This window comes from Haliotis cracherodii, unplaced genomic scaffold (genome assembly GCF_022045235.1).
Source record: "Haliotis cracherodii isolate W230 unplaced genomic scaffold, xgHalCrac1.p SCAF_6, whole genome shotgun sequence".
NCBI classification, from domain to species: domain Eukaryota; kingdom Metazoa; phylum Mollusca; class Gastropoda; order Lepetellida; family Haliotidae; genus Haliotis; species Haliotis cracherodii.
This window is the reverse complement of record NW_027266319.1, coordinates 27,547,847-27,559,045: the sequence shown is the minus strand read 5'-3', so window position 1 is coordinate 27,559,045 and position 11,199 is coordinate 27,547,847. Positions and strand designations below refer to the sequence as shown.

The following is an 11,199-nucleotide window of genomic DNA, read 5'->3' as shown; positions in this document are numbered from 1 at the left end:
TAGAATGGAGATAAAGCTACTGTGTTTTGAAAACTGATGTACATGTGTACTCGAGCTCTACCATCATTGTGAAACAGCTGAAACCTGTTTTCGTCATAGACTCTCTGCCAATCACGGACATGCCAACGCCCTTCTGTCCTGGCCCATTACAGTCTTCGATGTCGATGTTCCCGGGTCAATGCCATCCCACGGAAGGGACGGCGAGCTCTAATACCTGCGTCACGAAGACGCCCTAGCACCGTGCGTCGACTGATACGGTGTCCTAACGCCGTTCCGCAGCTAATCGTGGCATATCTTTGGTGTTTTTGTATTACATGTGATGTCTTAGCAACGCTTCATCGCCTTTTTATACAAATTCAGCACGTGCAATTTTACGAATACCTGGAAAAGCTAATTGTTGACTTCTGGCCACCTTTGGCACGTGCATCTTTACGGCCAATATGTTTCGTTTTAGAGATTGACTTTGCAGTTTTGGGGCAACTGTTTCAAGCCTTATACAATTTTGCCCACTTTGATAATTTTTGGGGAAAAATCAATTTAAAAGTGTATACCTTCTTTTGCCCATGACTTTACCTTAGTAGCTATTCCGAAATACGAAAGGCAAAAAAAACCCACATCTAAAGCTGAGGACATATTTATCTACACTGAATGAAGTAGCCATCATCGAAGCCCCTTGTACAATGGCGTGAATATGATGCAATCAACACAACTCTGAGTTGAGGTGATCGTGGTTTGTACGAGGAATACATCCCAGCTACAAGACGTCAATAACGTCTGTGTGATCTCCAATGATGGTTTGTTTGGTAAACATTTACTGTTGTATTACCATTAATAATTTATATCATTCATCCGAAACGCTTACCTTTTAGCAAATGAAGGGCTCACATTGATTTTCTCGATCCCAATAGGTTGCGGTACACTACCTACAGAGTTTCAGTTGAGAAAAGACATGATGAATTAAAACACTGTACAAATAATTTGTACAGACAAAACTGGATATCTAAACACACTTTAGTCTCCGTATTGACAGAAACATTGTCCATTTCATCTTCCGATGACTGCTTCATGTCCTTATAATCCAAGGAAAACAAAAGCAATTCCTCTTATCAAACATAAATAGAAACGTATCGAACAAATGCTTTTTTGAGAATGAAAACACGTAATTGGTCATATTGATTTGATCAGTATCGAAGCGTAGGAGAAAACGAAAGAAACAAAGATATGCGAATTCTCGTTGAGACTACACTGCAAATGTGTAAAGGTATCGAACACAGACTCGTTTACTCGTAAACGCGCTAAGAAATGTGTTGAAATCCCAAACGTAATAAAAGTTTTATCTAAACGTGTTTAGAACTTTGACGACACAAAGATCCTAAACATGTTTAGATTTGAAAAACAACGCTGACAATGTTTAAGACTTAAACATTTTTCGGTCTCTGGACGCGTTAAAGTTATGGGAAAGACACGTGCTCAGGTTTGTGTTTAGCTTCTAACAGTGCATCCCATAGTAAATGGTGGAATATACTAGCCTTTCAGCAAAGGAATATTGAAGCCTTTCCTCAATTTAAATCCAGTTTACACAAAACGCATGTACAGTTCCATCATGTTTTTCATGACTTCAGGGATTACAGTAAACTACGGTTATAACGAACTCTAATTTTAGTTCGTTATAACCGTAGTTCGTTATAAGCATATATACAACATCTATACAGCAAATGGCCGTGACCAAAAATAAAGTTCGTTATATCCGTCAGTTCGTTATAAGTGTGTTCGTTTTAAACGAGATTCTCTGCCAATCACGGACATCCCAACGTCCTACTGCCCTGGCCCATTACAGTCTTCGACCTCTTTTCATTGAATGTCAATGTTTTTCGAATATTCCAGAAACGAACTGATGCGCTCATTATTGTTAATTGTGAAAGATACATGTTACAACTGACTTGATGATCATCCTTTGGAGTCATCTGGATGCCCGAGCTTTCGGACCAGCTGGGCAAGGTGTGAACCCAGAACCTCATCACCCCCACTCTCGCACCACATACAGCCAAACTCAAGCTATTTAATTAGTGTTTGTTTGTTTTGTTCGTTGCGTTGTTAACATCGCACTCAGCAACAGCCCAGCTATATGAAAGTGGGATGTAGACAATCAAGTAATCATCCGTCAAACCGCCTACTGAATATGTCATACACTTGAGTGTCCATATCACGTCAATGTCAATGTTCGTTAGTTCATGCCTGGTTTGGCTTCATATATTGATACTGTGCGTGAAGCTACTATGCCTTCATTCGTGATGTGCAGTCCCAAACCCCTTACCCCCCAAGACTGATGTTCCCCACCACGAACTTGCTGGAGTATTCCTAAAATCTGCGTAAAAATGTACTCAACAGAACGGGACACTACATTTCTCCCAGCGAACGCTGGGGTCAAGCGTATAACACCACGGCACCGCGGTGTAAGGGCTCACCCGACAGTAGTTGCTCTCGTCAACTAGGGCGGGGTCCCCGCGTGACATCCCCATGGGATAGTCCCGACGTTCGTGTGGAGTGTCAGTGTCCCAACTCTGACATGTCCGGCCGGTTTTGGTTATGTTCAGGGTTCCGGGATAGAGCGTCGATCTTATGTAGCATAACTCCTCTGAAAAAACAAAAGATCAAGTCCATCAGTATGTCCTGGCAAATCGACGCCTCCTCCATCTGAAATCGCTAAAAGAATACCGAGTACAAAATCAAGTCCACCGGAAGCGCTTGTAAAATCTCCAACATCCTCATCATCATCCTCATCATCATGAAATGACCCCCGAGAGTAAATAAATCTCCCTACTTGGCTTCTTAAAAGTAGAAAACAGGAACTACAGTCGTCGTCACGTCAAAAGAATCACGAAATATCCCGATTATTAATATAGAACAACAGCTGCATGTGTTCTAAAACCGCAGTCCGCAGTGTTGTGCAATGTTCGAACCTGACTAACAACCCTTACGCGGATTGTAAACCACGTGATCAAGACTCAAAGATGATGTTTATGGCTAGCAATATCTAAAATCAAACTGAGAAATCTTTCATTTCAAAATATACATGCAGATGTTCGTTCAAGAGAGTTATAGAGTATTTAACCAGTCAATCAATCAAGAGTCAACATCTAGCTCTGGAAAACAGGGCTTTGTGAGCTATCTGAATAAATGAATTGTCACTATGACAGAATGAACGAATTTTCTTTGACGCACGATGAAACACAATCAGCTAAATCCAAGAACCTTACCGGAATATTATTAACCGGATGTTACGTCACACACCGGACACTGTGGTCTACCCAGGGACCCTAACGGGGCCTTATATCCCTGGAACACCACATCCCTACTACGTCGAACATGGGCACTGGTCAGTGTGGTCAGAGACTACCACCAGGATCACCATCGTCTCACAAGCCGACCCTTCGAAACTGACCACCAGGATCACCATCGGCACACAAGCCGACCCTTCGAAACTGACCACCAGGATCACCCTCGGCGCACAAGCCGACCCTTCGAAACTGACCACCAGGATCACCATCGGCACGCAAGCTGACCCATCGTAACTGACCACCAGGATCACCATCGGCACACAAGCTGACCCTTCGTAACTGACAACCAGGATCACCATCGGCACACAAGCTGACCCTTCGTAACTGACCACCAGGATCACCATCGGGCGATACCAGATGATAGTTTTATTGAGAGTGTGTACACCATGACTATCACGGCACAGGCTTGGAATACAGAGGCAACAGTTCATAAAACTGCCCGACTTTTGATAGCATGTTATATAAGAAATGGATATGGACATGTTAGTGACATTTGGCATGGTTTATGTATACAGGAGGACAAGTTACCTTGTTCACATTCATAGCTCCCACCCCTGTCTCTACATGTTTCGTCCACGCCACACGGCCTGGGCCCACAAATACCGACAAGTCTCTGAAATGAAGATCAACATTCACAGGCTTTGTCATACCTTCATTGTTTAAGTTTTGGGGATGTTGTGAGAAATTAAATCTTTTCTTTAACGTTCTAAGTGACGGCGTGAATAGTGTTGTCAAACGAGATAAAGTGTATGTACTTAATGACGGGCCTCTGAGTCCTAGCCTTCTGGTAATAACCCCCTTACACACAAGGGAAAATTGCATTATGTTTATGTTTTATTCATAGCCAAAGTATACGGTCCATTACACATGTGACCATGATTAAAAATAGCAGTTCCAGGGTTTTAGAGTTAACAAAGAGGTAGGTTCCTCCTGTGGTTTACCGTGACACAAGGCGGAGCCACCCCATGGATAACACGCGAGTATGTCAATTTCTGAGTATATTAGAGTATATTATCATTCAGGGGTTAAGTTAATTAAGGGTAATTGTGGAGATATTGCACCAAATGTTGTGTTCTGAATTATTGACTTGCGAAAACACCGACTGATTCAGGTGATGATTAAGGAGAACATCCGTTTCACGTGCGTTAATGATAATCTCAGTGTTCCCGTGTTTGTGTGTGTGTCTTTCTCTATCTTCCTTGTTCTCTCTGTGTGCGTGTCTCTCTCTGTGTGTGCATGTCTCTCTCTCTCTTTCTCAGTGCGTATGCGTGTCTCTCTCTGTAAGTAAGTCTCTGTCTGTCTGTCTGTCTGTCTGTCTGTCTGTCTGTCTGTCTCTCTCTCTCTCTCTCTGTGGACAGCGATTCCGGCATATGTTCTGGCGTCAGGGTCCGACGAAGGATATATGTAGCAGTAGGCTTTTTACAGGTAGGACGCTGACGTCGAAGTAGGCACCTTCCCACCAGGGAACATTTCACTACGAGCGGCCAGCCATGGCTATTGAGTGTGTTTGTTCACAAACTTTAATAAATTGTTACCGATTAGCATTTGAACTAACATGAATAAAACCATCATGAGATGGTGCAGAGGTTTTACTTTAAGAATATGTTTTATTTACAATAAAGGACCAAATGGGAATTTCGTTACGACCTAAAAGGTAACAAAAAACCCACCCAAGGCAATTAAACATTTAACACACATGAGCCATAACAATACAAGGAGCGGGCTCCCCGTCAAACTCCCACATCAAACTGACACACCGTGATGAAACTGAATCCCATCCCACTTTTAGGTTAAGGACACGATGAAGTAGGAGAGAATTACAATTATAATTGAAAAAGGTCGAATGCTAAAACTTAAAGAGAGACTCTGACAATGAGTGTTTAACCCTATCAATCATTAAACCAGGGAAAACAGCCCATTTGTCACAATCTAGCAACTCCATAGCATTTGGTGTTGTAAAAAGTACAGAAAATGCAAATGTTACCAAAACATCAATGACATTCATATGTGAATTTGAAATAACTGCCCTCACAGTTAACTAACAATTATCGTCTTTAATCACGAAGGTGGTTTCGGCTGGAATTAGTCTTTTCACATCTCTCTATTGTAGCTACATACCCTGGCACATGACTTCAATATATACTTAGGACCCGTACCATGCTGTTTACATGTGGACCCGTACCATGCTGTCGACATGTGGAACTGTACAATACTGGTGGCATTTGGATCTGTACAGTACTGGTGACATGTGGATCTGTACAATACTGGTGACATGTGGATCTGTACAATACTGGTGGCATTTGGATCTGTACAGTACTGGTGACATGTGGATCTGTACGATACTGGTGACATGTGGATCTGTACAATACTGGTGGCATTTGGATCTGTACAATACTGGTGACATGTGGAACTGTACCATGCTGTTGACATGTGGATCTGTACCATGCTGTTGACATGTGGATCTGTACCATGCTGTTGACATGTGGATCTGTAGCATACTGTTGACATGTGGATCTGTACCATACTGTTGACATGTGGATCTGTACCATGCTGTTGACATGTGGATCTGTACCATGCTGTTGACATGTGGATCTGTACCATGCTGTTGACATGTGGATCTGTACCATGCTGTTGACATGTGGATCTGTAGCATACTGGTGATCTGTAGCATACTGTTGAAATGTGGATCTGTACCATACTGGCGATCTGTACCATGCTGTTGACATGTGGATCTGTACCATACTGGCGATCTGTACCATGCTGTTGACATGTGGATCTGTACCATACTGGCGATCTGTACCATGCTGTTGCCATGTGGATCTGTACCATACTGGCGATCTGTAGCATACTGGTGACATGAGGATCTGTACCATACTGGTGAGATGTGGATCTGTAGCACACTGGTGACATGTGGAACTGTACCATACTGGTGGCATGTGGATCTGTAGCATACTGGTGACATGTGGATCTGTACCATACTGGTGATATGTTGATCTGAACCCCCTGCCCCCATACACACACACACACACACACACACACACACACACACACACACACACGCACGCACGCACGCACGCACACATACACACACACACCTGGAGTGAATTAGGAATTGACAATGAATTTGGGGACACGTGTTATCATACCTCCATGTCAGAATGTTTGTTTGCTTGTGGTTTATCTCCGCACTCAATAATATTCCAGCAAAATGGAAAATAATCAGGTCAGGATCAGACAATCCATCCAAGTAAGCGGGTCTTACCACAAGCGTAGTCGCCTCTGACGGCAAGCATGGGTTGCTGAAGTACCTATTCTACCCCGGGTCTTCACGGGTACCATGTCAGAATGATGAACAAGACAGGCTGCACGTGGATTTTTGAGAGGGGGAATAAGTCCCTTGTACCCCGCTTCGAAGTAAAAAGCCTCTCGATTTGTCCGGGTCAACCTCAGCTCAGTCGAACAGCTGTTTTCTAATCAATTTTGAATTTTTTTTAATTCCTTTACAATGTCATATTCAAACTTGTCGGTCAGATAAATTCGACGCAGTGTCACTCGACGTACATGTGGCCTTATGCGTCCCTCGTTAGTTACAGGAATGATACCTCTACAACTTGTATTGTTTTCATTATTATCATGCTTATCATATATATCATATATATCATTGTCATTACTTACCGATGGCATATACGACGCGCTTGCATGGTTCCATCCAGAGGCAGACACCATTCCAGAAGGAGCCGTTGTCGAGTTGTCGTAGTTGAGCTCGCATTGTCCCGCCTTGAAGTTCAAGCTGACGCAGCGAGACTGCTGCAAACATGACGTCACACAGTCCTGTAGGGTGAGGGTCTGAAGCACGAGGTAGACTGACCCCACGAGTCTACTGCCAGCCAGGATCCCGGGGGTGTTAACCCCTCGACTGCATGTCCCCGTGACTTGACCACGCACTGTCATCAGCTCCACAAGCAACATTGTTATTAGAGAAGTTTTCATTTTGTATTTTGTTTTTCAGATTAATTATACCATCAACGAAGGCCGTCGATGTCCACTCCCACAGTTGTGACTGTATGTGTGTCTTGGATTGACCACTTCGTGACCTCTTTGAATAGCGGCCGCTGACTTTTCCACACGTATGCCTTGAAAGCTGAGTTTAATACAGTGTCCTTAAAAAACATTCTTGTTAGGTTCAACACACTTGTTATTACAACATCACTATGTTGTGAAATTGATTAGTTTGACAACACGTCATTGAATTAAAATATCACTCCAAACATTATGCATGCGTGTTGCCCCCAAGGCTTTCTGCATGGTTGAAACAAAGAGCACTGAGTTGTGTCTGTCTCTTACAAGACGCAGAGCACTCGAGATCATTGATCGTCTTCTTTTGTCCTGTGCGTATTCAAGACTACCATAAAATAGTTATGAAGCACAGTCTAACTCAGACCATAGTGCATTTGATTATTGAACTAAGTTCATGCTTGGAAACTGGCATCGATGATATACTCAACAACAAAAGTTCCTGTGACACCAATACGTTAGTGTATTTTCCAAACAAGTATGGAATCAAGTCACAAAAACGCAACTGCTGCAGAAAAGCATGCATTCCATGCAAAAGTTGACCTCTCACTAACCAAGAATGGGAAAAAAATCATGTGCGTTAACGGGATTCCATATGCATTGTTTATCATCGTGTTGACAACCACTCAGAAAAACAACAAAGTTACGCAGTTATTCAACATTACGAAATGCCACGCCTGTCCGAAAATGAGCGTCTGCGAACCATTGGTATGCTTGAAGCAGGATCGAGTCAACATGATGTTGCAATACAATTTAACGTCCACAGAAACACCATTTGGTGTTTATGGCAACTTTGGCAACAGACGAATGCAGTCAGAGACCATCCTCGGAGTGGCAGGCCACGCGTAACCAATAATCGACAAGACAACTGGATTCGAACAACACACCTACGAAATCGATTCCTGCTAACAACAGTGACTGCAAGAAGCATCCATGGTCTTCGACGAATATCTTCACAAACCGTACATCGTCGCCTCAGATGTGAAGGGTTTGTCGTCAGAAGACCCGCCAGACGTCCCATTTTGGCAGGAAATCACCGTCAAGCACGTCAACAGTGGCGCAGACAGCGTCTACGCTGGACGGCCATGCAGTGGGGACAAGTTCTATTCACTGACGACTCTCGTTTTCACCTCAGCAAACACCGACGTCGATGTGAACGTTACGTCAATCATTGTGTCATGGAAGAAGATCGTTTCGGGGGCGGTACGGTAGCGTTATGGTATTGGGTGGGATTACAGCAAGACAGAGGACCCGTTTGATAGTGGTAGAGGGAAATCTCAATTGACAGCACTACCGCGACGAGATCATTGGCCCTGTTGCTCTACTGTTTTTGCGTCGTCATGGCCCAGGCATTATTTTTCAACATGACAACGCCCGGCCTCATATTCCTCGACTTGTTCAGGACTCTCTTCAACAAAACGACGTGAATGTCATTCCCTGGCCGGCTCGCTCCCCTGATCTCTCACCAATCGATCACATGTGGGATGAGATGGATCGGCGCCTTCGACCTCAACCACGTGTTCCACAGACACTACAGGAAATTCGAAACATGCTCCAACAGATATAGACAGATATCCAACAGGACTTTGTGCGACGCCTGGTCCATTCCATGAGACGAATATGTGTTGCTTGCATCGCAACCAGAGGTGGACACACACGTTATTGATTTGTAAATTGACATTTTGGCATGTCCATGTTTTTTTTTTATGAAATCATGCATTTTCTGAAGTCAGTATGGCAAATTAAACCATTTGAACACTTACAGGAGTCTTTTATCTGTTGCAAACCGAAATTGTTCCAGATTTGGTAAAAAAAATAACTTTGCATTAAATCTTATTCAATGTCACAGAAACTTTTGTTGTTCAGTATAGAAAGACATTGAACGTGACTATCAGAGCACGACAACAGGTCCGTGAAATGTCAAAGGCTTGATTTAGTTCTTAGTTCATTGAATTTAGTCCTGACAAAAGCAATAAGAGCTGATAATTTCTATGATTACAAACAACATCTTTCACCTGCTCACTTCATGTCACATAGCACAAACCATCACTCAAAGCAAGTGCACCTGTGGAAAACGGTGTTGTTGGTAAGGGGAAATACTATGTTGTTCCAACCATGCGTTGAACAAGCATATGCAGGACGGAATACTGCATGACCTTTTGCACCAAGTTACCATTCTGACATGAAAGAACCCTATCTTCAGAAACGTTCAAATGGGAAGCCTGGCAAAAGTAAGTCCCCCTGACAACCTTTATCTACGATCAGATATGAGAAAGAAAGTCAAATCCCCCCTCCATAGAAAGGCAAAGAATACATTTAGATATTGTCTTTGTAGGTATTCTTATTACATGTTGCTCTTTATGTCTGTAACGATAGTGATTTACCCAAAGCTACAAATTCACACCAGAAGTCTGCTTCAAGGCAGGTTAATCGATCCTACACTGTTATACTGTTATACTGTTGTTAAACGTGGAGAGATGGAATATGCTGAATGCATTTTTTACTGAATTATTGATGACAAACATACGTTGTGAATTTCTACATTCTGTGAAAGATTCCAAACAACGATATTGATTGTTAAACCTATTCCAAGCCAAATTTTGTTTTCTATAATTCAGTTTGGCAAAGAGGGTTTTGGAGTATGTTAAAGGTGACCTCGTATCATATGTTGATGTAGTAGATACGTTCAGAAGAATTACGTCTGACAGATGTGATGGCGTTTTCTTAATAAACATTCTTGTGAAACAGACACATTTTATGATATTGTCGACGATTACGTAACGATGTATAACCAGTTTCTTCGTATAATATGAATAACGTATGGATATAAGCGCATCTAGATGTTTTCCACGAGAGGTTCTTTATTCTTTGTACAGTTATTTCAAATATAATCACAATAATCAAATACACGTGAGATAATATAGGTATATTATATTTGAAGACTACCTCTTTGTAGGCGATATTTTAAACTTCTTGAATAATTAATCACCGCGTTTACTTTAGAAACACTATCGCTGATATGAATTTGCCACTGACCATCACCGAGTATGCTTGTGTGAATAAACGGATGTTACTTTAATATTATTCATTAAAAGGTCAGAATAGGCAGATTCAGATCTTTTTCTTGAAAACAGAATTGAATTAAACCTTGCTTTCCAAGCTGACTAATTTAAGAAAACACTGCTCTAACTTGTTTACCACTATCAAGTGCCTTAGCTGTAAGGTTATACATATAAGTAAGTTTATAGGATTTTGAGTTCCCCATATTACAATGAAGTATTTTCCCCTTATCTACCAAGAAATTCATACTTGTTTTAACAAACACTTCTCAAACCTTCTCGACCTTTGATGTGTTGACAAGACGCTTTAAAGGGGAATACAGCTCATATATATCTTACCGAGCGGTGTTGTCTTCAAATTATAGATCCAAATATGTTTACACGTGTGAATTAAGGCAAACGATTTTGCGTTGTGTAAGTGAGCCTTGTATGGTGAATCCTAGATAGTATATCCCAGTATATCCTAGATTCATAATCTAACCGCACATATACCGTTAATTAGTAAATTCTTACCTTTCTTTGAGAACTACCAGTTTGAAGCATGTCGATGGCCATTAGGCTTCCATCACGTTGTGGTTGACGCACTCCAAATCTGATCACAGTCATATACGGCATTAAAGCAAAAGTTGAGAACTTACTGTTGATAATGAAAATCAACGATACTAATGGTTCTGAACGATTTGGTTACCTTTGTGTCAAAATCAAGAATGACCCCTCTATTGTTCGTT

At 42.0% G+C, this 11,199-nt stretch overlaps 1 protein-coding gene across 1 annotated transcript; it reads right to left on the bottom strand.

Moving 5' to 3' along the window:
• Positions 1-2,213: 2,213 nt before the first annotated feature.
• Positions 2,214-7,466, bottom strand: LOC139446706 (prothrombin-like). The gene is made up of 3 exons (XM_071227985.1): positions 7,014-7,466; positions 3,867-3,951; positions 2,214-2,635 (listed from the first exon to the last, which is right to left on the bottom strand). Exons 1-3 carry the CDS (start codon positions 7,326-7,328, stop codon positions 2,382-2,384), a joined length of 654 nt encoding a protein of 217 aa, XP_071084086.1. The 5' UTR covers positions 7,329-7,466; the 3' UTR covers positions 2,214-2,381.
• Between the last annotated feature and the right edge of the window lie 3,733 nt (positions 7,467-11,199).

Excerpts from the sequence above, each read along its gene's own strand:
- LOC139446706 (XM_071227985.1), bottom strand. The coding sequence starts at position 7,328 with ATGAAAACTTCTCTAATAACAATGTTGCTTGTGGAGCTGATGACAGTG. Across the intron at positions 3,952-7,013 it reads GCGCGTCGTATATGCCATCG|AGACTTGTCGGTATTTGTGG; the intron begins GTAAGTAATGAC and ends TCTTCATTTCAG. Across the intron at positions 2,636-3,866 it reads GAGCTATGAATGTGAACAAG|AGGAGTTATGCTACATAAGA; the intron begins GTAACTTGTCCT and ends TTGTTTTTTCAG.